The following is a 27,333-nucleotide window of genomic DNA, read 5'->3' as shown; positions in this document are numbered from 1 at the left end:
ACACAGAAATCATTACTGGAAACCTGTCCTTGTCCTTATTGAAAGTTCACAGCTCCTGTTACACAATTTTTTAGAGAGTATATGGCATTTCTTCAGCTGTCCTTGGGACTATTTGCTTCTCCTAATAACCAGACTGACAAACTGCATAAAAGGCTGAAGAGTTCCATGTGCTTGAAGTGTTACTGTTGTTTTAAGGATGACACTTTTGTATGGATCTCAGACTGAACAGAGCACAGATTGGAAGGTGCCTGGCTGTCTGCACATAAAAAAACAAGGCCAAGTCTGTGTTTCAATGTGCTCAAGGAATGGTGGGCTGTTACCAGAACGGCTACTGTAGGGACTGCTAGGGGGAATTCCCATGCATGCTGGGTTTGCCAGATGAATCCCAGAGTTAATGAAATGCAAAATGGAAGTGTTGCTCAATTCCATTGCAAAGGAAACCACATACACCTCCACCCCTGCCGATTATGCTGTAACATAGCACAGACACACAGACCATCAAAAGGTTCTGAATGGTTCATTTTACCTTGGCCTGCTCTTATAGACCCATCTCAAGGGACTCCAGCCACCCTGCTGCAACAGCTCAGGGGGCTCAGGTGGAAAGTTTTGGACACAGCAGTAAACATTTCACTTATGGATTCAGATCCATACAGCCACAATTCTGCTAGATTTTAAATCAACCGTCTTGCCCTATTGGCATGATTCAGTATTTAAGTACCCATTGTGCTCTCCCTGCTTAAAGCCTGCTCACTTTCCTTCCTTAACAACTTGAAACAACCCTTTCCCCTGCAGAAAACTCCAGGGTTGAGTGCAGTTGCACTGAAGAGTGAGTGTGCAGGAAGTGTCCCCATTGTGTGGCTTTGTACATGATTTAGTACATCTAAGAGAGCACTTTACATTTCTCTCAGAAGAGTTAAAGGTAGCTGCCCCACTCACAACTCTGCCACTGTAAACAATTTGCTCCTGGAGCTGCAGGACTTCAGAGAGGTGCAATAAAGCTAATAAAATGTCAACAGTAACTTCCTTGGGCATCACTAGACTTCAGTCAAAAATTAGCTTAAGGGGAGAGGAGATATTTTCCATAGACAGGCCTGGAGTGGCAGGACAGATACTCTGTAGTATGATATACAGAACAGAACAATTTGCAACAAGAATCTAAACCCTAATCCAATGGACAAGGGAACCTTGCAAAAGGAGGGAGCAGGCACAGATTTTTCTCCCCTAGCACTCCTGAACCCGATACTTCACAGTGTAACAGCTCAGCTATTGCAGGTCTGGAGTACTGTTTTACCACAACTCTGTTCACATCCTCATGACCTACATTCTTGGAGTACATGGCAGCGCAAGTGCCTTCTCTGCTGGATGCAGGTAGCCCTGTCCGTCACCTTTTTGGTTTTTTAAAAAAAAGGAAAATTATTCTTGTAATTTGGGGTACAGGCAGGTGGCACTTCGCCCAGGGACTCAGGAAAAAGCACTGCCTTCAAAACTGACCTAAGGAACTTTTCCCCTACAAGAGCTCATACACTTTGGACCACAGAGGATATTTTGAGTCTTACACTGTTTCTTTCTCTCCAGACCAACATTTCTGTAAAACATGAGCACAATTGCAAGAAGGCAGGTGCTTCAGGGATACTTTAGAATATCTGAGTGCATCCCCTGGTGTCCAGCAAGGAGGACAGCAGCAGTGACAACAAGGCTGGAGCTCCCCACGGAACTGAGATCAAGCTGCAACTTGGGGCTCCAGCAGGGAACAACCTGAGCCCTGCTTTCCCATATCGTCTTGTCCTGCACTCCAGGTCATGAGCCTTGGCTCACAGAAATGAGCTGCAGCCAACACCCTTCCTTTCGCAACAGAAAGATGCAAAGCTGCCTCTGAGCATGGAGGAGGCTTTGAACAGAGGATTTCTGCCTGGCCTAGCAATAAACACCAGTGGCACATGCACACTGGGAAACACAACACACTGAAAGGGGGGCCTGGAGACCATTTCTTGGTTTGTACATTCTGATGCAGTTAATATAAAAAGCAACCCCATACTGTTAAAGGTTGCCCTTTAACTGTAGATATCTATGAATGCAAGCTGTGTTCCAGAAACATTCCACATTTTTGCAATCTAAGAAATCTAAGATTGAGAAAGGGGAAGAGGTGAATTCCTAGCTCAGGCACAATATTTGCAGTTGTTTCTTAATCTGGGAAAAAGCACTGCCTTATTTAAGTTTACGTGTGCAAAAATTCATTTCAGGAGCTTTGCCAAGTATGGAATACACACTACCAATGAGCTCAGGATTATAGACATGGAAAATTACTAGAAACTTGTCTCCTTTCAAGAAGCAGATTGAAAATGCAGGTATTTCTCTGAAGTAAAACTGATTTAGCCATAGGTTTCTAACAGTGAAATAATGTATGATACCTTTTTCTTTGAAAAAAAAAAAAAAGAAAATACCACAATCAGTTTCTATTAAAACTGCTGCAGACTAAGCCCCCTTTACTCATCTCTGCTTTTCAAGGGTCCCTCCCACCGCCAGGCACCCACAAAAACCAAAGCTGAACTGCAGCTCACCTTCCCCATGAGGCTGGCTGAGCTGTCAGTGGTGTGTGCTCAGCTGGCTGACAGGAGCCTTGCTCTGTGCAACTGAAGCAGTTGCTGTTTCAGTAATTTCTGAACAGGAGAGCCTCTCATGTCACAGTCTCTTCACCATACCCGTATAAGATGAAAACAAACTCATCCAGAATAGGAAATATTCATTTTCCAACTCTTCCTCAGAAAGTAAACTCTCACTCTTTATTGCCAGCCAGGTTAATTGAAATGATAATCACAAGCTCACTTTAGGTGCAAAATCTGAACACACACTTCCCATTATGTTACCTGTATGACCCTTCTGACACTTTTTTGTTGTTGTTGTTTGTTTGGGTTTTTTTTAAATCTCGAACTGGAATTATGATTTACTATAAAAATACCATAAAAAGCCCCAACTCTCAGTCAAAGTTAACCAAGTGTACAAAACCCCCACAGAAGTAAGAAAGAGACTGAAGTGTACACAAAATACACCAAGCAAATGAAGTGGAACCATACGGAGGTAAGCCAGGCACATTTTCAGAAATCCAGGAATTCCTCTGAGGAAGGCAGGGGGAGCACTCAGCTACACCACACACTGCATGAACCCGAGGTAGGTAACTGAGGCAGCAGCAGCTCAGCTGGCAGGGAATAGAAAAGGCACCAACATCATCTGGTAGGTGCCTGGCTCCCGTTCCAAGTCTTAGTGTGAGAGCATGGGGTATTCCTGATGGCACAGATCCATCTATTTCCAATGGCACAATCCAAGCCCCAGAAGCTTTAATCCAATGCATACATCAAGGGGACCTAGTTTTACGGTGAACACTGTGACTGTGTCTGTATCCATACCCACATGTGTATATGTATATAATTTAAAGGTTTAAATTCAATATAAGGTGTTGGTATGGGAAAAAATTCAGGGTGGATAATGTTGGGGGTTAGGTTTGTTCCTTTTTGTCTTAAAGAGTTTTTCCCCATGAGTTACTAGGAAATAAAGTGCTGGTGCTTAGATGGTGCTTGACCCACACAAGACGTGGCCGGGAGGGAGAAGGTCGCATGATGTTTAGGGGAGGAAAAAAGGACAGGGCTGGGGGAGCTGAGGGTTCTTCCTTGCTCTTGGCATCAGAGAGGACAGTCAGGTGGCAGTTTGCTGCGGGAGAAGTCCACGGTCAACACAACGTCCAGTCCTGGGGGATTACCATCATCTGCTTGGGTGCCTAGGAATTCTGAACTCCTTCGCCCACCCTGCTGGAGCTGGGCCAGCCCTGTCCAGCTGTCACGGCTTCTTCAGTACTGCTCACTTTGCTGGGACACTCCCCTGCCTGCCAGGACATTCCCCCTTTGCCTGCTGGAGACACCCACCACTCCAGCCACCAGCCCAGGAGTTCTCCACCATTCCAGCTTGGTGCTCTCGAGGTCCCAAGAGATCAGACTGCCCCAGGCTTTGTGAAACAAAGAGCCCCTCGAGGTTCCTAGTTCTGTTTATTATTAATGCTGTAGTTGTGTGTTTGCCTTGTTATACTTACTAGTAAAGAACTGTTATTCCTTTCCCCATAGCTCTGACTGAAAAGCCTCATTAATCTTCTAAATTATAATAACTTAGAAGGAAGGGATTGAATTCCCTATTCCTAGAGAGGGTCTGCCCCTCACTAGCAGATACCTGTCTTCCAAACAAAGATGCATGGGGTATTCGTGATGGCACAAATCCTTCTATTTCCAATGGCAGAATCTAAAACTTCTGGGGTTTAAAGTTTTCTTTTTTAGAAATAGTTTTGTGTTGGCTTTTCCACAAGCAACACTCTGGATGAAAGCCTAACACTCATTGTCTCTTTGGAACTTCCCTTCCTCTAGGAAAGTAACCAACCCTCCTCACCAAAGTTTTTATTGCAGACAAGATGAAACAGTCTGCAGACTACATCTCTGTTGTATTTCTTCAGTGAGACCCAGATGACTGCCGATGGCAAAAGGAAAGAGCCTGCTCCTGCACCGGGGGATTATCAAGGCTTTATTCCGGAGTCCTGCTCCTACCAGCTGGAGTTCTTTCCCCGTCCACGCTGGTGCCAGAGAGAGCAAGCCCGGTCGTCCTGGGGCTTTTTCCCAGGGGGGACAGGCCCAGAGGCAGGGACAAGCCACTACCCAATCAGGGATAATGTGGGAGTGGAACAGAGTTGGGTTACATTCCACTGTGGGGGATGGGCACTGCTGAGCATGGACAAACCATGTGATACAGTTTCCAAGGGAGTTTCCAAGGGGATACAATAGAAAACATTACAAACCCCAATATAAAAATGGAACACAATATACAATAAACCCAATTAATGTGCTACAACACATCTCTCAAATGGCCAAACGTTGTACTCAGTCCTGTCTTGATGAAAAGCATTATTTTAGTTATTATTTTAGCACTCCAAGTGCTGCAAAACTACATAAAAAGATTCCTTATAAAGCAGTATTTCACATAATTTTACAATAAAATTACTAATTTTAATTAAATTTAGTTCAAATTAATGCATTAAATTTTATTTAAATTATATTTGTGAAAATCAAATATTGACCAGGTGCTGTAAGCCCTCTGCTTAAAATGTGAGTCAGTGAAAAGGGTCAAAACTAGAAGCCTAAAAAGAAATTTGTTCAAAGATGTATTAAATGCAGAAAGAATGCTAGTACAAAGCACAGTTCTGTAAATGAGATATAAAATCCAAGTGATTTTATGAGTCTTCATATTCAACCAGATACCTAAAAAAATACTTCTTCCTTGACAGCATCCATCTAAAAATACTTACATAAACCTTCAGCTTTCAAAAATATTAAAATAAGTCCTCTCACTTCCCAAAATGTCAGAACTGTAGAATTACAAAGTTGACCTGGACTTCAAGAAAAACCTTTGACACTGTTTCCCACAATGCTCTCCTGAAGAAACAGGCTGCTCATGGCTTAGACATGTGGACTGTTCACCAAGCAAAAAAATGGCTGGATGATCAAACCCAGAGTGGTGGGAAATGGAGTTAAATCCAGCTCGTGACCAGCTCCAAGTGCTGTTTGTTCCCCAGGGCTCGGTGCAGGGCCCAGTCCTGTTTAATCCCTTTATCAGTGTTCTGGATGAGGGGATCGAGGGTACCCCTCAGTCAGTTTGCAGACACACCAGGCTGGGTGGCAGTGTTGATCTGCTTGAGGGCAGGAAGGCTCTGCAAAGGGATCTGGACAGGCTGGATTGATAGGCTGAGGCTGATTGTCTGAGGGTCAGGCAGGCCAAGGGCCGGGGCCTGTCCTTGGGTCACAACAACCCCAGACAGTACTGCAGGCTGGGGCAGAGGGCCGGGAACCTGCTCGGCAGAAAACAACTTGGGGGTGCTGGTGACAGCAGCTGGACATGAGCCAGCAGTGCCCAGGTAGCCAAGAGGGACAGTGAGATCCTGGCCTGGATCAGCAATAGTGCAGCCAGCAGGACCAGAGCAGGGATTGTCCACCTGTACTGGTGAGGCCACACCACGAGTGCTGTGTCCAGTTTTGGGCCCCTCACTGCAAGAAAGACATTGAGGGGCTGGAGCAAGTCCAGAGAAGGGAAATGGGAGCTGGTAAAGGGTCTGGAGCACAAATCCTGTGAGGTGCAGCTGAGGGAGCTGGGGGTATTCAACCTGGAGAAAAGGAGGCTCAGATAGGACTTCCTTGCTCTCAACAACTCCCTGGAAAGGAGGCTGTAGCCAGGTGAGGGTGGGTTTCTTGTTCCCAAGTAACAAGGGATAGGACAAGAAGAAATGGCCTCAAGTTGCTCCAAGAGACATTTTGATTGGATATCAGGAAAAATTTCTTCACCAAAAGCATTGTCCAGTACTGGAACAGGCTGTCCAGGGAAGGGGTGGAGGAGCCACCATCACTGGAGGCATTTAAAAGCCAAGTAGATGTGGCACTTTGGGACATGGTTGTGTGGTGGATTTGGCAGTGCTAGGCTACTGGTTGGAGGATTGGATCTTCAGGATCTTTTGCCACTTAAATGACTGATTCTAATTCCACTGGCCTAAGGTTTGTTGGAGTATCACAACTGATGTCTGTAGTCACAGTGCACAAAGAGGTATGGGCAATTTAGAAATATTGTGCTTGTAGTTTAACAGCAAGTTCATTTAATACATTTGTCTGTTAATCAGCATTTTTAACCATAAATCCATGACCTAAAAATATTTCCCTCCCACTTTAAGACTTGGCTTGGTTAATGTATTTCAAATAGACAAGGCCTGTCCCTATAATTTAAGAAGGGGAAAAAAACCAACACGTACCATAACAGACACTTCTACAGCAGCAGTAAAGGTAAATGTCACTTACAGGAAAGTTAAACAAGTATAGGCTTAGATACTTCTCAGGAATGCTTTCTCAAGTTTGCAAACAAAGAAACAAAAATTTATACACCATAATTTAGTACTTAGGGGTTCATATCTCTAAACACTTAAGTTATAGACTCAGAAAATAAATGCAGCAATTTTCACCTTGGAAATCTGTGAGCTTAATTTCAAGATAAATACTGACTTGTTTTCATCAATGTTCTACAGTTCAGAAGTCATCTCCAAAGGAATAAGGAAGAATTGTCACTGCTTCCAGGTCAGATACCTGCCAGATGGAGGCTGGCTCAGTATAACTGAACTTCTAGACAGGAGTTTGTTATTTTTAAGGGCCTGTGAAGTTTAGGAGGCATTTGAATATACAGTCATTACAGTATAAAATGTTCTCAGAGTTCTCCCCAAGTTGTTTTCTATACTTGCTGAGACCACAAAAACCGGTCACACCTTTCCAACATGGACTGAATCAGCGCTCTGCAATGAAAGCAAAGGGGGAGAAAAAAGGTCAAACAGTAAAAAAGCTAACAGTATAAAGAACAGAGTTTTGGTTTGCTTTTTATAAGGAAGTTTGCAAAAAACATGATTGCATTTCAGAAGTAACATAATGACATCACTATTTACACCACCTCTGGAAGGAATGGGAGAGATCAGAGTCTGTACAGGTCTCCACAGGACAGTTCTCTTTCAGAGAATCTCCTTCACATACACCTTTAATGCATCATTTCCTGTTTCCTCATTTTCAATTTTAAAATGCCTATATTGCAAAACACACAGTTCTTAAATAACAGGAAAGCTTTCAGATGAGTCTAAAACTAAAGATAAAAATGTGAAGCACTTTATCTTCTCGTTAACAGAAAAGGAAGTTTAAAGCACTGAGGATAGTGTGGAGTTTCTGCCAACATATCTCTTACCTCTGCCTTCTCTCAGCAATTCTCAGTATCTCACAGACACCAGTAAATCTCTCAGACAATTCTAGTGCCAAGCCACACTCCTGCAATAGAGGCAAGGCACGATTTGGGCCAATGGCCTTGGCCAGCAACAGAGCAACACTTTCCACAGTGATGCAGTCCGGGAAGTTTGAGCCTCCATTGCTGACAGCATTCCTATTCTGTGGGCTGTGGTGGTGGAAAGCTGGGCTGTGATTCCGTGCAAGATGAAGAACAAATTTCCATTCTTCTATGGTCTCTGGAATGGAGCCTAGATGTAAAATGAGTTTGTTACATTATTTGTAAAACAAGGATTATTCTAAGACTACTATTTACACTGTATCTGTACTTAAAAGGGAAGCTAGCTATTCTGTTTTACTCTGAAGATTTTAGGAAACCAAGCATTATCAACAAGCAAATTGTGCACAGAAATGTACTGCCCTGACTGACTCGGTGTAAAGATTTAGTGGTGAACACATATAGCTTCACAATAGTTCAGTATTCAAGGCTTTGGATTAAGTCAAGAGACAAAATTTTGACCCTCTTAGGGCTGGAGTCAATTTTCTTTGAAGTTCTGCCTTGTGGTACAATGCTTTGCTCACCCTAACTTTGGGTGTGTGCACATGAAGTGGGCGAGTTTTGTGCTGTGCAGGAAGGCTTCTTATTCCTCTGTCTACAACACCAAGGTTAGCTTTTACTCCAACCTGATAAACAAATCAAGATTCTTTAACTTTTAAGCATTTTCTAGCACAACTGATTTCACAAAGCACAGCATGAAGACACAAGAGTATAACACCCACTTATGTGTTTCAAATATGCTGTACTACACAAAGAGCTAGAAAAACACTTCAAAAAATGAAAGTTGAACTCAGCTTTAGGCAAACCACTATATAAGGGCAATTCCAACATTACAGAAGTATGTTTACACAGCTTAAGAATCACTGACCATCTTCTCCATTCAACAGGCTCAGATCATCCAAATGAACAATATTAGTAAAGGCTTCTGCTCTTCTATCCAGTTCCAGACAGAGAAAAAGATATCCAGGCCAAAATCTTGAATAAGAGAGTAAATATTTCCAGGAATCAAATACTCAGTTCAAACCAAAGTCTAGAACAATCCCACACTCATTTCAGTTTCAGTAAAGACAAAAAGCAACTAAATTTAATGAATGTCATAAACAGAGTAGGGACATGAGGAATAATGTTCCCACTTGGAACATTAAATCAGACATTCAATATTCACCCTCAAAAAAGGAAAGGTCTTTAAAAAAAACCCCTGTCCAAACAAGAAGCAGATTAGTAGGTATTCTGACCCTGAGAAGATACAAATGTAAATGACCAATCAAGTATCAAGAATTACTAAGTTTTCTTCTTACCCATGTGATTTACATATGTCAGCCATCTTCTCTTTCGTAACAAAATCAGCTGGGAGCTTAATCAAGAGCAGAATGAGCTGGCTGTAGCCCCAAGTAAACAAATGTGATCGTGGCCTAGAAGATGAGAAATTCAGTTTTAAGGCATTATTGATTTTCTTCAGAACATTACGGGAGATTTATGAAAAAAGAGGAGGAAAAATGAATGAAACACTAGGTACAGTCTCATTAGAACAGTCATTCTGTAAGGCATTGCAAATTCAAGTTTTTCAATCCTTTGGTTGTTTCTGCTGAACTCCGCAAAATGCTCCAAGGAGTCAGCGATCCAAACTCTCACACAAAATCTAACCCAAAACCAGACCTGTTATATCTTTCTGCTGCACTCAGGACCTTGGGTGAAACCCACTTTTACCTGGGATTTCCGTCCTCATCAATAGTGTTTGCCCTTTGTGGAGCATCATGAGAAACTGCCAAGCACAACCAATCCAACTGTACAGATTCCGGCTGCAGAAAAGATCTAAGGAGAAATGGCCTGGAAAACAAAGCAGACACTAAAAAAACCCAATCCTACCAGTTCTAAATATACCAGATATGGAGAAGTAGAGATTGTGTGTGAACAAATTAACAAAAAAAGTGGGGGGAGATGTAAAATTAAATGTGGAAAAGCCTAAAATGACATGTCTAGAAACTGAGGCAACCACAGAAAATCAACTTTGCAGGTTGAGTTCCCCCAGATTTGGTTCAGGGTTTATTTAGTTTTGTTGTTGCTTGTTTGAGGGGTTTTGGTGGTGTTTTATTTGTTTGGTTTGTTTGGGTTTTTTCCCTTGGGTTTTTTTAAAATGCCATCTAACCCTAGTACACTGAACAGCAGACATAGGAACAAAAAAAGTAAATTCCATTAAAAGTATTATTTAGGAAATCCCTTTTAAAACTAGATACTAACCGAACAAAAACTCCAGTCTAAGGCCAGATACAACTGGCAGAATTACTCGGAACCTAATGCTTAAGAACACCAAGCAGACCGATACAGAAACACAAAAGAAGTCCCCAAAATCCAAATTAAAAAAAACAAAACAAAAATCGAACAACCAAAAAACAAAACAAAACAAAACCCCAACCACCACTCCACACAGTTACATGATGAAGAAAGCAGGCAGATGAAAAGGATCCTACATTCCCTTCACCTTTTATCCTCTGGCTTTGATTTCACCAGACTATCTAAATATGCTAGAAAGTGAGCTGGATCATTCCTGCAAAGCTGTTTAATATCAGAAGGCAAAACAGAGGGGTGGAACTTGATCAAGGGCCGAAGAGCTGTTTCCCCAAATTTTTCATAAAGCCTGGAGAAAGAGAGAATAAAAACTACTTTCAGTATGAAAGTACTGAAAAAATAAATTTTTCAAGATCTCCTGCAAGTTCAAGATAGTACTGAAAGTGATCTCTCTAAGAGATTCCAGAAATCTTCATGACATGGTAAGTGAAGCAATTCCTGCCAGGAAGCTAAGAAAAAGATTTGGGTACAAACCTTTGAGCATGAGCCAACAACAGTGAGCTGTCATCCCACGGCCCCAGGTCATGCAGCAGCTTCAGTATTTTCAACATATCTTCACTTTCCATTGCTAAAGCCACTGGACTGTGACAAGTTAGTTCTAAAATAAATCAGTGCACAAGTTACAAGATTTGGGCAATTTCGTTTTCCTTAGCAAAATATTTTTTTTCCTTTTTTTCCTGCTCCTCTTTTCATCCTTCTGCTGAACAACAGCTATCACTGCTTTCATGGGAAGTTCAATACCCACCTCTATCCTGATGAAAATGCAGGTATTAATCTCCAGGCACAAGTGCAGTCCAACTAAGGACAAACTGGGAATGCATACACTACTTTTCTAGGGCTTTCAGAATCCAAACAGTGAAGAGATTCCCAGAAACACAAACACCAACCCTCAAAGCAAGACTCTGTTGTTTAACTGCCCTCTGCTGGAGAGGAATCAATGCTAAGGCTTTAATTCACTTTTAAAAGAAATACATAAGGCAGAAGCTGGGTGCAGAGAACAGAAAAGTTTTCCAATATCATCATGAAGATTTGGTTCAATAAAACTAAAGAGGCATCAAAAAGATCAGAAAGTATTTCTGTGGAACAGCAAAGTGTGAAGTGATCACAAGCCATTTGTCTGCATGGAACCACCTACTCCATTCTGTTTTGTTTCATATTAACCACATTCCTTTACAAGCTGAATCTTCCATTGCAAATGCTGAAGCCCCTCCTCTCTCTCCTGCCTTGTTTCTACAGACTTGTGATTCTAATTATGATGCTTTTGCTCTTAGAAGCTCATATGTTTGTAAATAGGCTGGGATCACTACTGTGTTCAATCAACAAGGTCCATGCAAACTAAGAGGCTCAAAGTTGCAAAGTGGGAGAACAGTATCTCTCCAAGGGGCCAGAAGTTCTTTTTTTTAAGAAAAGGTTATTCTGAGTTGAACAGGACCCGCAACAGTGATCAAGTCCAGCTCTTAAGTGAATGGTCCATACAGGACTTGAACCCACAATGCTGAGATTATTAGCACTGTATTCTAATGAGCTGAGCTAAATTCTTCCTAAGGGAAGTATCTGGGGGAAAAACAATCAACCAAACAACCCACAACCAGAACAAAAGCTCCCACACACCAAGCATCCTCCCCCTGCCAAAAGGAAAATCTGTGGCCACAATTATGAGAGTCTTCAAGGTTTTTTCTTTTTTTTCCTCCCAATCTTATTTTCAGTTTAAGAAGGAATTCATTATTTACCTTTCAATCCTGCAATGTACGTTTCCCATACATTAGGGCAGGTGGCACACGTGGTTATAATACTCTGCTTTACTCTCTTCAAATCCAAAAGGAAGAAGTAGCTTCTCAAAAACCTACAAGCCAGGGTCCCTGAAGCTGCTGATGGCAGACTTCTCTCAGAGCTCTCCTCAGCCTCACCGCTCCCACAGGAAAAGACACGCAGCTCAAAGCACAGAGTTGTCAACTCCACAAGATCTTTCAGAACATCAGGTTCAATGGTACACGGAACAGACACCCGGAAGTCGCAGCCCAGAGGCTCTGTCACATCCGTACCATTTGCACTTCTGCTCACACAGGTTTCGTCAGTATTTTCTTTTTTAATGCTGTCTTCCAACACACCACTCTGTGCCTTGTCTACAGGGTTTCTGTCAGCTGGAGCTACTTGCAGGTTTTCCTCCAGGACTGCTCTCTGTTCTTCAGCACACACAGCCCCGCTTTTCTTAACAGACAAAGCAGAATGCTCCTTGCTAAATTTTTCTTCTAGATAGACAAGCCATTTCTGTAAGACCCTTCTCATACACTGAGGTTCTAACAAAACCAGGGTATCCTGGAGCTTGGCTCTGCAGATAAAAGAAGTTTGCTAAGTTTAACAATTAGAAGATTCCACAAGTGAAGTTTCAAATATGCTTTGTGTAACTATACTCCTACACTTTACCTGGAGTCAGTTGTTGGGTTTTTTGTGATTTTGAGTGCAAACACAATTTAGGCACTGTCTGCACTTGATCTCAGCATATTCTGAGCTCCCATTTTTTCAGAATCAATTTTTATTTGTGATTTTGATTTTTTAAACTATGCTTGGACTTAAGACAAAGGGATAATGCTGCTAGAAGGGTTTTTAGTAAGTTTTACTTGGTTATAAAAAGAGGAATCAAATCATTCACCAAATGAGATCCTTTCAGGTTACATTAATAGACATTTAGAGCATCACTTTTACATGCATGTATAATGAATGAAAAAAAAAATTAAAAACAATCATTCCTTCTGCCAAAGCCCATTCCTTCTGCCAATATCTATCCAGTAAAAAGTTTCTCTGCTTACATAGTTTCTGCTGTTGCAGCCTTGAGATCTCTCAGATGGTCCTCCTCAGGAAGCTGGCTGTTCTGGGATTCTGACCTAGAAAAGCACATTTACTTCAGTCTTACCTGAAGTATTAACTTAAATTATTACAGTGAGGATTTCCTGAAAAATTTCAACACTATTTCCTTTATTAAATACAAAGCTTTCACTTGTACGAACTTACGGATGAATTTGGCATGAAGAGCAACAGATACTACTATTTTTGTGGCTTTCTATAATTGCTTCTACTCCAGCTACAGTAGGCTTTCTGCAGGTACTGAACAAAAAACAATACCACGCCACTGTATGAAAGTTAGTTCAAAATGGAAAGTTAGCACTGGAATATGAAATTACTTAGCTCTGTGTTCATTGCCTCATCAGCTCTAAGAAAGGAGTTGGGAGAACCACTGAAACCCACCATAGGAATGAAGGCAGCTAGAAAAACCTAATGCCAAATTCCTCATTCTGCTTGAAAGTTTTTTCCTTAGGTTGTTATCCAGCAAATACAACTGCTAAGAAAATGTGATTTTGCACTTACTCGTTTTCTTCCTGGGGAGATGCTACTGGATTAAGAGTTAGTTCTGGCAGCTGCTCATCCTCCTTTGCTTCATGCTTCCCTCTAGAGTCAGGACTTATATGAAGCGTGCCAATCTTTTCTGTGGTTTTGCGTACAAAGCTAGAAACACTAGGAATCACAAGTTCAAACATTTAAAATCAGAAGTTCAGAAGCAAACAAACCAAGCACTTGTTTCATTCAGACCATCATTTCAGAGACTTTATAACCTGAAGAACTTTCAAGAAAAGGAGAGAGCAGTGGTGACCAACAGGAACAAAACTTACTAAGAACCTGATCAAAATTCATTCTCCAGTCATGATCATGTTTTCATCACAGAATAGAAACCTGAAGTATTTAACACTCCTGCTGGAGAAACAGGATCACATACCAACAATTAGCCATAGATCTTGACATGTTATTTGTAACTTGTATGCAAATAAATGCAGACTGACTACACTGCACTGTAAAGCTTTTAAGCATAAAGCATCTTTAGGAAATTATGTCACTCTTGATGGTAAGAAACCAATTTACAATACTTCAAATTAATTCTTCAGATTACAAACCTCACCAACAATGTCCTTTTCACTCAGCAGTCCCTATTCCTTCAGATATTTTACTGAAGAGAAAGTTCAATGAACATACCAGAGCTCAATTATTTCTACCACTGCCACAAAGGGAACTATCTCAACAAGATTTGAACAGAAAAATAAGCTTCCTGCTTTCTGCTCTAGAGTGAAAAAAAAAAAAAAACCACCAAAAACCCAACCCAGCATCTTTTACTATAACAAGGCATAGCAAAAGTTGAAGCTTGCTGCAGAAGGCAGAAAGGATTCAAATTGGATTTGAACATATAGAAAGATTAAAGCTAAACTTTTAAAAATTAAGTGTAAATATGATAGTATTTTATTTAACTATTAATTGCATGCAGTGAATACTTGAAAATCTAGCTTTCATTATTACCAGAAACACTTATTACTAGTAAAGTCCTCAAGGCTGCTTATGGTTTAGAAAGACTCAAAACATTGCATGTACTTCTGATGTTTATTCTGAGATCCTCACACTGCTGACAGCAGCTACAATTCTTTTGTAGTTTTTGGTTGCAGGACACCATTTACATATTGAAGTGATCAAGGGAAGACTTACAATTTTTCAGACCATTGCCAGGCCAGAGACATTCTAGCTAAGCAATTAACATAGGGCACTTTCATAAAAAAAATTAAGTTATGTATTTAACACCATCTCCTTTGTATTTGTACACCTACCCCTTCATCCCCCATTAAAAAAAAAAATTAAAATACCAATGTGATTTATACATAAAATGAACACAGATCTAATTGCAGCAGGTATAGGTTACCATTATTCCATAAGTGTTTGGGAAATTAATTAGATTCACTGAGAAGTTCATGTGGGGATAGGACAGACCACTTTGCAAGCGTGCTTTAGCAATATCTATATGCTTTGAATATTTTAATGTTTGTACCCAAGAAACATAAGAAGCCTTCCCCCTAAGATCCAGAAAGGCAAAATCCCAAAACAATATCCAGTAAGTTTTCCTTTGAATAGAAACCACAACCAGAGTTTACAAGGTAACAGTAAACATTTCTAGACATTTAACAGTTACTAACTGTTTAAAACTGGGGTTGAAGTCTAGGCTCCACTGAAGTTACCGGCAGCTCTTTGTATCTTCACTAGAGCCAAGATGAAGATTTAAACTGCTGGGCAAACCTGACTGCACCTCTGGTGTTCCAGTTCAGGTGTTACATGTTTGCAGAACAGAGCATGAAGTAAACCACACAATGCTACAAATCCACGGCATAGAAGAGGGCAAGATGTAATGGATGAATGAACCTGCTGCATGTTTTACCTTTCTTTGACAGCTTGGAGAGAGACGAGAGGAGATGGGGAACGGAATGACAAAGGAATACTGAATGGGAGAAATGTCTCATTCCGGTCAGCCTCAACCACCACAGATGCATGAGATATGTTCTCTGACAAATGGAATTGAAATAAAAAGTCATGAAATAGTGGCCTGGCAAAAAAATGGAACAGTGAAATGAACTGCAAGTCATTAATTCATTAATGGATAACCTGCTCACCACATTTTCCTTTTGAATACTCAAGAACGTGTGGAGCCAGGTTTCAAGGACTGTTTTACTACTGACTTAGAACCTAGTACATCTACTTTATTCATAATCCTTTGGCTCTGTAGCAAGGCAAATAATGATCAACAACTGTGTGAAAACTATCTTCTAAAGGCAGACTTACAGTCCATTTAGGGGACAAAACCTTGATTTAATCCACTGAGTTATTCATACATGTAAGAAAATTAAGTATTGTGGCATACATCAATTCACATAGCATGATTTCTGAAATCTAAATCACATGTGAACAGAGAGACACACAAGTCATGACTAGGGTATAAATCACCCTCTTATTTGAAAGGACTTAAAAATCTAAGTGAGCCCACAGCTCTCTCACTTTTGATAAGAATCACAGGAAATACAGAATCACTGACTGATTTGTTTTCTCTCATATATCCCTAACAGTATCCACAACATGTTTTGCTTAATCATTTCCTGGTACAAACACACACTGTATCTTTAAGTGACGTCAACAAGAAAAAAGGGATCATTTTAAGCCAGGATGACACTGCATTTTGTAACAGTCAGCAGTAACCACAGTGTTGAGAGGAAAAGATGCTGCTCTATTAGAGAAAATCTACCACCAGAATCCCTCTTGACAGTGCCTAAAGGTCACAACTGACTTTACAATTGGCTGTAAATAAGGCCACTTTTATTCATTATGCAGACTAGAAACCTAAAAACTCATTTCATCTTATGTCATTGTGAGCAGGGAAACACTAAACTCACTTCTTCAAAATACCAAATCAAGTACTCGTGCTTCAAGAATCACCTAGAACTACTTGGAAATAATCAGCAAATTTGTCATCGCTTGTGAGAGAACACACAGAACCTTTCTTCTGACATTTAAAAATTAGATCACCTGAATTTTGACTTTTAATGTTGGAGATAATGCACTTCAGAGTTTCCTCACTTGTTTTTATGGTGATGTAGGTAAAGAGGCATATGCAAAGATAAGTGTTACCACCAGCACGTAGCTTAGTCAGCAGGACAACTCTACTGACAAGCAGGTGAGTAAATACTTATTTCTGCACTCTCCCTCTCCACTGTGGTTTTCTCTAAAGCATCCAAATTCTCTCCATCCTCAACAGACATCTACTCCTCACAAAAGCTAAAAAGCAGGTTTTTTACTGGAAAGCCAATACCATACCTAGAACTAAGCCAGCTCCTCATCATCTCACGTTTCTACATCCCCTCCCAATCCCAGCCAGAGCAGTGAACAAAAACCCATTACAGTCTCACTCTAGCTTTAGTCCAGTGACAGACATTTGTCAGGAAATAAAAAAAGCTCCCTGGAGGGGCTAAATGTTAGTTATTAACAATTCTAGCACCCCTACACTAATGTTTATGTGTGTAAGAGATTATTCCCTTTACAAGGGAAACCCTGCAAGAAGGTTAAGAACTCTTAACAGAATCCTTCTGCTTTCCCCAAAGAAATATAAAGCAGAACCCAGATTAAGATAATCTTTTTTGAAGCAAATATGACAGAAGGATATTGGCAGCAAACAAATCTTGTTTGAAGTACAATTAACACTGGCACAGACAGCTGAAGGAATCTTAGCATTGATGTTGAATTACACTTGGAGAGGGGTAAGTCGGAGTGAAGCCCATGCTTGGTAAAGCCCTCTGGACCTTTTGTTTTTGTTTCTCTGGGTTCTGCTCTCTTCTCAGCCTGAATTTCTGTGGAGCCAGCTTTTCAACCCAATGTTTCAGGAAGGATTTTGACTGGAAAGTGAGGTGATTGTTTCAATTGATCAAATTACATATATTAATAGTGAATAATTTGATAGTGGAAAGTAGGAGCATAGAGCCAACCAAACAGAATTCTTGTAGAAACACACACATTCATTAAGAAACATTACCAAGTTCTAGTTGCTCATCTTCATGGTGTACAGAAAATTCTTTAAGTCTCTCATCTTCTGAGAATGTTTGACTGTGGACGGAACACAAGTCTTCATCTGACTGACTGCCCCTTCGACTGATAATGCGGTAGATTCCAGAGTCTAAGACACTGAAGCTTTCCTGTCAGAGCACAGAGGGCAGTCAGACATCCTGTTAGTTGTACTTCCTCATTCAACTCTCTGCAACTTAACTTAACCAACTGTACCCACACAAATAACTTTCAGAGCATTTGACAATTCACTGCCTGGAAAACTCCTATTTAACAGTACTTTTATCAGATCCAGAATGCAGAAGGACACAGATGCCAGCAAGTGTGCAGTTTAGTGACTTTAAAAGATGTGTATGCTGCAATTGCTTTTAGGAAAGCAGCCTGTGGAACAACTGGTGCACCCAGTGAAGGCAAAACCCACATTAGCTTTAGTCCTGCAGCCAAGACTGTCACTTTGCCACTTAGCTGCATACCCAAGAATCTGTATTCCTTCTGCTGGCCAGCCATGCCCAGCTAGCACAATTACAGACCCTCCAAAACTATTTTGTTTCAGGACCAACACACATTTTTGCTCATGGTCAGTCTACATGACTAACGAAGAAAAACTTGTCTACCACATCAAGATGGTATTTACATTTCTTTGCTTTTTAAACTTTCCTTTTTTTCACTATTGAAGTGAAAGCAGGAGCTGATACTGTATTAACTAGGAAATATTTACCCTTTTTTGAAAAGCAGCCGTATATTTATTAGAAATATGCTCTGATTTTTTTTAGAGCTTTCTTCTTAAGCTTCTTAGAGCATGGCAATTTTTTAAATAGGGCAAAGATAGTTCTGAGCACTCAGACATTCATTTTCACCACATAAAACTAGAGTTATAACCAAGACTATCTTTACTGAAGCATGTTAAAATGTTAAACAGAGCTTTGGAAAAAGCCATCTTCATCTAAGATGTCCATATCTCATCTCTCAGCCATTAGCCCTAAAATAATATGGGAAAGAGGCAGAGGTCTGAGAGCTTACAGAATGCACGTAGTGCTGTTTCATACTTCTTCACTCCACCTAGCTTTAGAATGTAGAATTATGAGCTGTAGTAGACAGTAGAAATGAAAGCCTCATCTTCCAAGTGAGCAGTGAGGTGACTTTAAGCCATAAAGATAAAACCTGTAGGTAACATTTTGGGCACTACCAATACACATACATGAGATGAAATACTGCTCCTTCTACTGCTGCATGCAGAATCTAGAGGTTCCAACTTTGAAATCAGTTCTTCCAGTTGCACAGTGATATCTTGCTGGGTTGAAGCATCCAGCTGAGACTTCAAGTGCTCCAGCTTGTCTAGAGGCAAATTTTTTCTTGCCTAAAAGCATCCAGTGCAAACAGAACCATTATTATTCTAATGCATGTGTGAAAAAAAGGTACCACATATGCAGGACGATTTTCATCCTTAAAGTATAATGCTTAGATGACTTTAAAATCTCCAAAAAAATTAATCTCAATAACCATGAAACTTAATGGAAGGGGGGACAGGAAAGACAGTGAAGTTGTATTGCACATTTACAAAGAGGTATTTACTTACTCTGCAAGAAACAATTGAATTTTGGAAGAGACAAGAGACCCTGGCTGCGAGGGTCCAGAATCCTCTTCTCATCAGACGCTCTACGCACCGATCGACCAGCAGAAGGGAGAGGTGCACAACTTTCCCATTTCTATGCAGACAGAACAACTCACTCTTGTGAACTGCAATATCCTGAATATCTGCAAAACCACACACAGAGCAATACCTGAAGGACTGAAGTCATTAACCAACATTCCTTTCTATCCCTGAAAGAAGGTGAAAGCATACTCCCACCTGACTGCAAATGAATGCAAAGCACAAGGGGCATGGGGAAACCAAACACTGAGGAGTGCTGACCTAGCACCTAATCACCATAAAACACACAGTGTGTCAAAACCTTCCAGAGTTGCATTTCCCGAAGACATTCAAAAAACACACTAAATTACCAAGAAGTTTCCTTTTGCTCTGAGTTGAAAAATTTAAGCCTGATAAAGATGATAAATATATGATTGTTAGCTTTGAAACAGAAGGAAAATATTCACTGGTAGAAAAACAACTTTGGCCTTCTGGAAGTTTTCAAATGGAATACTTATGCTGTATGCAAACACTCCATAACAAAAGTACTGCAAACTAAACACCAAAATGGGGAGAAGGGGAAAAGTCTGACTGACAATAACTATTGTAGGACTCTGCTTATAACCATACACACAATTGTTTATCAGGGCTCACTCATTTGCCAAATATATACATTCCCTGTATGCAATTTAGACAGGTTTTAGGTAAAAACCCCAGGTTTTAAATTTTCAGCAGCCAGACTATCCTTCACAGAAGACTTGACAATGAGCCTGAGTAAAGAGGAAAGGATACTGCAGGTTAATCACCTGCATTTTAACTACTGTATTTTATGAGTCACTCTGCATCATGTTTTGTTTCTCAAGCAGCATGTTTTCAGATCTATGGAAGTAGGGGTTGCCTGGAGGAGGCAGAGAGATGATTAATACTCAAGGATCTACTGGAGAGATAACAAGTTTTTTAAAAATATTCTGCAATCCAGCTGCAGAAATTGAGCTTGAAAAGCTTCTATGTTAGGCAAGGACTTCAGGAATGACCAGTGTAACAGACAATGTTGCAAAGCAAAGTTTAAGAAACTTTAGTCTACCTTTAACTTCACTCCAGAGTAAGACTTGAACACTTTGGGGAAGAAAAATATAAATGCCTCTTTCTGTCCAGGTCACCACACAGTGCTCACTGCAATCAAAGAAAATGTTAACGGAGCAACAGTCAATTGTGGTAAAATAGGTAAAATTAAAAAATATTGTAAAATATGCAGGAACAACATTGGCTTAAGTATAGCAACTAAGATATGAGTCAGGTTTAGCGTGATCCTTGGGAAATTCTTACACAAAAACCTAAAGTTGGTAATATAAATCAGGAGAATATATAATCTTTTAAGCCTACTCTATCAACAGGAAGCTATGGTGTCAAATACTCACGTCAAATACAGCAGCTTGGGGAAAGATAAAGACTGTGGAGAGCAGCTGGAACCAGTATAATGAGGATCCTGCCTGCAAAATAAAATTATCAAATACAAGCATAACTATGATAACATTACTTTCTAAAATTCTTAATCCTGTAAATACATGGCTGGCTTAAACAAATATGGTCTTGTGACAGAAGTATTCATTGCGCTCACACAGACACAGCTACAGAATCCAGGTTTCGGCACTTTTGATAAACACTGGCTACACCTCTTAGAGGAGACTGTGTTAAGATGACAACTATGATTAGCATTTGACTGAAGGAATTTATTTAGTCTTTTCAGCCTTAAGGATGTCCCAAACAAGTTTATCACTGGTAACACTCATGTTTCTACCTGAGAGTAACAACAGGAAGAGGTGGTGACGAGAGCAGCTGCTTGAAATGATGTGTGCTTTGCACTTCCCCATCAAAGTTCACCTCCCACATCCTCGAGCCAGGTCGAGCACAGTATATTAATGGCTGCTGATTCCCACTGTTTTTTCCAACAGGGAAGAAACATGCTCCAAATTCTCCATCTCTCTCTTTATTACCAATCTTCCAGAACTTCTCTCTAGAGAGGAAAAAACACACTTGTGTAAGTAAGGCAGCAATAATAAAAGCCCTAATTAGTTTTATGTTTTTCTTGAATAATAAAAAATACTCACTCCCAGCTGCTGAATTTGTTTTGGTGCTTAGGAAAAAAAAATTTGTAGTGAATATTACAAAGCCTGCCCAAAGTTTATACAAGACAGGGTGCAGAAATATTCATTAGTTGAAATGAATGCTCAGATCAAAGGGGTTTTTTCAGCAGAACCAGTTGTTCAACCTAGTGACAGGAAGATGTGAACATTCCCAGAAATCATTTCCAATCACATGAAAAATAAGACAGTGATTATGAATAGTCAGCATGGATTTATGGAAACACAATCATGTTAACAGCCCCTTACAACAAAATGACTGGCATGGTAGATGAGGGGAGAACAGCAGATGTTGTTTAACTTGATTGTAGTAGAACTTTTGACACTATCCCTCCCAACATCTTCAGAAACAAACTGAGGGAGAATGGGCTAGGTAAAGAGACATTGAAGTAATTTCAGAAACTGTATGAGACTCTGAAGCCCAGCATTTCAGAAATAAAATTGAACTTGCCTCTCAGTATCACATAAATAAGTGCGGGTAAGCGAAGATATGAGCAGCCTTCCATCCAAATAATCAAGCTGAACTACCCGAGAATCTACAGTGGTTATAATCTGGACAGGAAACATCACAAAAGTAGCAGTAGCCTACAGTTAAAAAAAAAAAAAAAAAAAAAAAGAAAAGATACTGGTCTTCAGTTTGAAGTAAAGACTGCTTCATTATATTAAAATTGCAAGATCCAGAAAAGACTCATGTGTGCTGCGAATACACAGCATAAGACAGAGCAGTTCCTTTCTTCTGTCTTTACAAAGCAAAACTTCAATGCTCAGAAGCACAGGAGTCTAAATCCTCCTTTTCCCAAAACCACTATTGAAGATCTAAGAAAAAAAGATGTCATATCCCTGTAGCATCCTGATATTTCTTTATAAATGTTGTTTTTTTTTTTTCCTGCAACATTGAGTGTTTTATTCCTGCTATTCTGAGTTTGTGCTTTTTTCCAATTCTCCCCACAGGTATGTTGAGCTGGCAGCTTTATGGAAACATACCAGAGGGATTAATTGATACAAAAAACAACTGCTTTTGGAATTAGGTTGTTCACAATCTCACCTTTTCTCTGTTACTCTGCCACAAATTATTCACATACCATTTATCGTACCAGCATCTCAGTTTGCATGGGAGGATGAACAGCCTCAGACAGACTTATGGATTAAAAAAACTACTGGGAACTGCATTTGAATTTGCTATCAGACAGTCATGATTTTTTCCAGCTTAGAGTTGTTTTTCCTTTCTTAGGAATATGACAAAGTGCATTATTCGAGAAATCCAACAGTCCTGCTCCTTTAATAGGCTTGAACAGACACAGATTCATGGGCCTTGCCCTTTTCTCCTCTCCCTCTTCCCACAGTTGACTTCCCCCCCACTTCTTCAAATGTAATAATGTTGCTCTTAAGTCAATCTTCCATGAAGGCTAGAAAGGACCTGGAGGAAACAACTATTTCCAGGCTCTGCTCCTTTTTACTTACTAGAAAGGACCCAGTAGTAGTAAAAGCTAAAGAACACTCAAGGGCTAGAATCAGGCTATCACTGACAGGGGTATCCTTTGCACAAAATACTAAGGATGTAGGCTTGATAATCACCTACTGTTTATTTTATCTAAACCAGATGTTTAAGAATAAAAGCATCCAGACAAAGCAAAGTAAAATCAGTCTGGGACTGCTCTTTCTCTGACCAACAGCTGAATTGAGGACTAAAACAAACAGCAGAACCTGTAGCTGGAGTCTAAGGAATCCAATAGGCTCAGAAACACCAAGACCCTTAATTTTGACACTTGCAAATACCAAAAAGCAGGATATTGACCAGTTTTTAATTCAGAACATTTGAAAGCATTTTCAAGTTGCATTAACTAAAATACACAGAATAAGGATTGGGGGAGTTCATGGGTCAGGATTTCTATGGTTGTCTCCAGAAACTGGTTCTTCATCCCAACAGTTAAAGCTACCAGAACTTCATCAGCTGGCAAGTCAGTCCTGCTCTGTTCCACTTTGCTAAAATAAAAGAGATTCCACACACCACCCCCTGTGAATTAAACTCAAAGTATGCAGCATTTTACCTTTCCTTGTTTCGATGTGTTAATCTTGTTGGCTGATACTTTTCCCACATGATCTCCTACAAAAACTCGAAGGGCAGCTGTATCCCAGCACAGAGCTGTGACTTTTCTGCCCTTATGCTCAGAGGAAATGTAAATACGTTCTGGCTTCCCACGACGTTCCTGATTCAGCTCCCAGACTACTACGAGGCCTTGGCTACAACACATTAAAAAGAGAATACAGGTTGAAAATAAGTCTTCTGATGTCTTATTGGTTAATAAAGCCCAAAGAAAGAGGAAACCCAAGCTAAGTGGTATGCCTCAGAGCTGGTTCTGTTTTAGGCTGCACACTTTCAAGAAGTGTCACACCTAATTCTCGAGAAGAATCAGTGTCCCTCTTTGCACTACAGCGTATAAGCAGCATTGTAAGGCTACTCTTACATCTATTACACTTGCCAGTAAGGATGTGGAAAAACATTTAAATGGATTTTAATAGTGGAATTAACCATCAATCTCACTCTATCATGTTAATGAAAATGCTTTTCATGCTGAAAGGTCTCAGAAAGACATTTATCATCCTAATTTCACATGTATGAGTTCTGCCAAAGATGTTCTGTTACAGAAATAATACTTAATCTAGAATGACTATTCCAGAAAAAAAAGTTAAGCAAGTTGTCTGTGTGGAGAACATCCCGTAGTGGCCTTCACCAGTTAACCTGGTTAAGTTAATTCTGTAAATTCGCAGCAGATGTCCAAGTCTGAAACTTGAAGCTTCTTAAAAATATTAACCTCAGGTTTGCGAGTAGATCACTCACCTGGTGGCAACAGCAACATAGTCTTCATCATACAAACAACAGGCCACCCGGGAAACAGCACCTTCCTGAAAGCAAGCACAGGAGTAAAAACAGGTGAAAGCTGTTCCTGTTCTGCCTCTACCACTGTGCAGCTTTCATCTTTAAGATATAAACCAGATTCATGTCAACAGATGCTAGCATTCTGCTGTGATGTGGTTGGTTTTCACTGTTTGTTTGCAAACGCTGAGTTTACTCCAAGATGCAGCTGACAACACAACAACATCAAGAGCAAGGACTGCAGTGCATTCCCTGATTTGGAAAGCAAGAAAATCACTCTGTCTTTGCACCTTTAGAAGTTGTTTTGACAGAATTAAGTGAGGTACTCCCAGCCTTAAAAAATTTGCTGCATTCATACTATACTGGAAGCAGCAGTGGCTCCTAGGAAATAGCACCTGGCTGTACAAATAACAATCCCTGTTTCATAAGGCAGGTCAGCCTATCTTTTCTGCACTTATTCAGGTGTGCCACAGTTTGGTCATTCAAACACTGGGAGTTTTCTGCTTGTGAGTTGCTCTGGTTGCATACTCAAAATTTTCTTCTGATCCTCAAATATTCAGGTGACTTTGTTGCTGCTGTTAAAAAGTAAGAATTTGAAAAACAAAGGTCTGACACTCTGAAGAAATTTTTTTCACACTTCATGAAATCTAATATACCACACACTCTGGGGGTACCCTCCAGAACCACAACCTATTTTAAACACAGCAGTCCAAAACTTCCTTGGACAATTCAGTAAGATGAAGTTGCCTACTGACTCTTAAAATACATTAACTTGAAATAATGTTTCTGTTCCAGCCCCATTTTTGGAAATTTTCATTTAAAATTTCATTAAAATTACCTTGTGAGTGAGAAAGAGTCTTTGCTTCCAACCATCCTTCTGGATAAGGTTCAGCCCTCCTCCTGAGCTGCCTAGAGCCAGCCATCTCTTTGACACATCTATACACGTGCACTGAAGGAATAAAAATCGTAATGTATAATCTGTTAAGTTTTGATCACATAATCTTTTTCTTGCATAATTAAAGTGGGTTTTTTAAAGGCTTAGTTTTTTTATCAGCTGTACCACTCCTGAACCACTGGCAGTGAAGATTATTAAACAGCACTTTTGCAATTGGAGCAAATAGTGTAAGCTGAGTCAGGCTGTGTTAAGTACCCACAGCTGCATTAAGGAAACACACACAGAGTAACAGGATCCATTATCTTCACTCTTTCTTCCCAAAGTACTTCCCCAACTAAGACAGTATGCACACACCCCAAAAAGAATCTGATTACTCCTACAGCTTAATCAAATAATTAGCCAAATGGGATCATTATTCGAATTAAAACAAACAAACAAACAAACCACCAGTTAAAAAGCCATACACCACAAACTCACCTTGAGATGACTGGAATCCAGCCTGAGCGCAGAAAGCAATGGATCCAAACACTCCAGCTCTGCCAAGACATGGTTGTAAGAATCTGGAATTACTGGCACAGAGGCCATGGATGCACGCAACTAGTGCTGCTCACTCATGGGTGGTGTTATGGCTTCAGCTTTCAGCTGGACCTGCCAAAAATAAAGTTCTTGATTAGTTCACTTTTTAGTATTACAGCTGGTATTCTGTGCTGAAAGAAACAACAAGTGTTTTCCTACTCAAAAATCACCAGGTTTCAGTGTGCCAAAAAGAGGCCCAACAGCTGAAAAATAAGACCCCTGCTTCATTTATGAGAAGTTTTTGTTCAGGTTTATCTCTGAAAACTTAACTGATCAGATAACCCACGTGGAAATATTTAAACTGTAGTTATATTTACACCTACCTGCAAAACAAGTTAACACATACCTACAGAAAACACCTTGTTTTATGGAAAAATGCACTCTTCCCCACAGTATGCACCATTGATTTGAAATTAACTTTCTCAAGGAAAACATTTAGCATTGGCATTTTATAACTACACTATATTCTGCCCCAAAACTAAATTTAATGAGAATTATTCTCAAGTTATACCAAATTTAGAATTAGCTGTATTTGTGCTTTTTTGATACAATTATAAGCTATCCTCTCCACAGTTTGTCTTCTAACACATTCAAGAGTGAAAACCAAGAATTAATTAACCACTGAAATCGCAGCCTTGTATTTTTCCTAAGCAGCACATAGTTTTAAATAATTTCTTGTTGAGTTTAAAGTTTAAACCTGTACATTGCTTAACAAAATCCCAAACCTGTTACACTGCACAGTCAAGTCCTGGAATTTCTAAGTAACCTTTAGTATGCGGTCCCGTAAATTAAGGAACTCCCTCCAAGAAAAGCCGTCACAGGGGAAATCTACATTTCCTCCAAAGAAAAGCGAACGCTCACTCTCACCAGTTACTAGGAAAAGGGAAGGGGTGCACTTAGCCAACGAAACTAAATTATTTCTTTAAAATTCTCAAAGCGTCTTAAAAACCTTAATGGCCACTTCTACCCTGCTCTCTGCCACATCCCGCCTTTGTGACCCTGAGCTGCCGGCTGCGGCTGCACCCGCAACAACGCGGGACTTTCCCGCACCCGGAGTAAGGCGAAGGATCACAAAGGGCACAAGAACCCTCCCAACGCCCTTCAGAAATCCCGGCAAGGCACGGACGAGGGCCAAGCCCCGACGGGGCACAGCCGCCAGCCCGGGGAAGCTGCACGGCCGGAAAACACCGCTCGCCCCCTCTCCCTCCCGCTGCCGCTCCCTCACCGCGCTCCCGGTGCCGCCTACCAAACAACGCGGTCACGTGATCCGCAGGAGGGTGGGGCGGGAGCACGCGCCCGCTTCTCGCCGCATCACGCGCCGCCCGCGCGGAAGAAGGAAGAGGAGAAGGAAGCGGCGTCACGCGCGCCCGCCCACCCGCCGGCCACGTGACGCGCGCGGCACCGCCTCCCTCCCGGCGCGCGGGCCGGGGCCGAGGGGAGGCCCCTCCCCCGCAGCCAGGCGGTGCCGCTGACCCGGGAGCGGAGCAGGACGGGCCGCCGGGGCCGATGCCGAGGAACGAGCGGGGCCCGCACGGACGGGTGACGGCGGGGGACGGGCCGGGCGCGGCGGGGA

At 40.9% G+C, this 27,333-nt stretch overlaps 1 protein-coding gene across 4 annotated transcripts; it reads right to left on the bottom strand.

The window, feature by feature from the left end:
• Nucleotides 1-2,821: 2,821 nt before the first annotated feature.
• HPS5 (HPS5 biogenesis of lysosomal organelles complex 2 subunit 2) lies at nt 2,822-27,122 on the bottom strand. Of its 4 annotated transcripts, XM_040067621.2 has the most exons (24): nt 26,811-26,963; nt 26,107-26,633; nt 25,662-25,832; nt 25,128-25,238; nt 24,254-24,318; nt 23,463-23,655; nt 21,866-21,999; nt 21,072-21,287; nt 20,692-20,763; nt 20,358-20,446; nt 19,220-19,398; nt 18,842-19,000; nt 17,615-17,774; nt 15,476-15,599; nt 13,594-13,740; nt 13,038-13,112; nt 11,961-12,559; nt 10,705-10,828; nt 10,364-10,519; nt 9,592-9,711; nt 9,183-9,296; nt 8,753-8,859; nt 7,792-8,077; nt 2,822-7,354 (listed from the first exon to the last, which is right to left on the bottom strand). In XM_040067621.2, exons 3-24 carry the CDS (start codon nt 25,767-25,769, stop codon nt 7,294-7,296), a joined length of 3,399 nt encoding a protein of 1,132 aa, XP_039923555.1. In that variant the 5' UTR covers nt 25,770-25,832; nt 26,107-26,633; nt 26,811-26,963; the 3' UTR covers nt 2,822-7,293. The 4 variants fall into 4 exon arrangements, with proteins under 4 accessions (XP_039923555.1, XP_039923552.1, XP_039923558.1 ...); XM_040067618.2 differs by lacking the exons at nt 26,107-26,633; nt 26,811-26,963 and adding an exon at nt 27,007-27,122; XM_040067624.2 differs by lacking the exons at nt 26,107-26,633; nt 26,811-26,963 and adding an exon at nt 26,986-27,063.
• Nucleotides 27,123-27,333: the final 211 nt, after the last annotated feature.

Source organism: Hirundo rustica, chromosome 6 (assembly GCF_015227805.2).
Source record: "Hirundo rustica isolate bHirRus1 chromosome 6, bHirRus1.pri.v3, whole genome shotgun sequence".
Taxonomy (NCBI): domain Eukaryota; kingdom Metazoa; phylum Chordata; class Aves; order Passeriformes; family Hirundinidae; genus Hirundo; species Hirundo rustica.
This window is presented reverse-complemented; position numbering and strand designations above follow the sequence as displayed.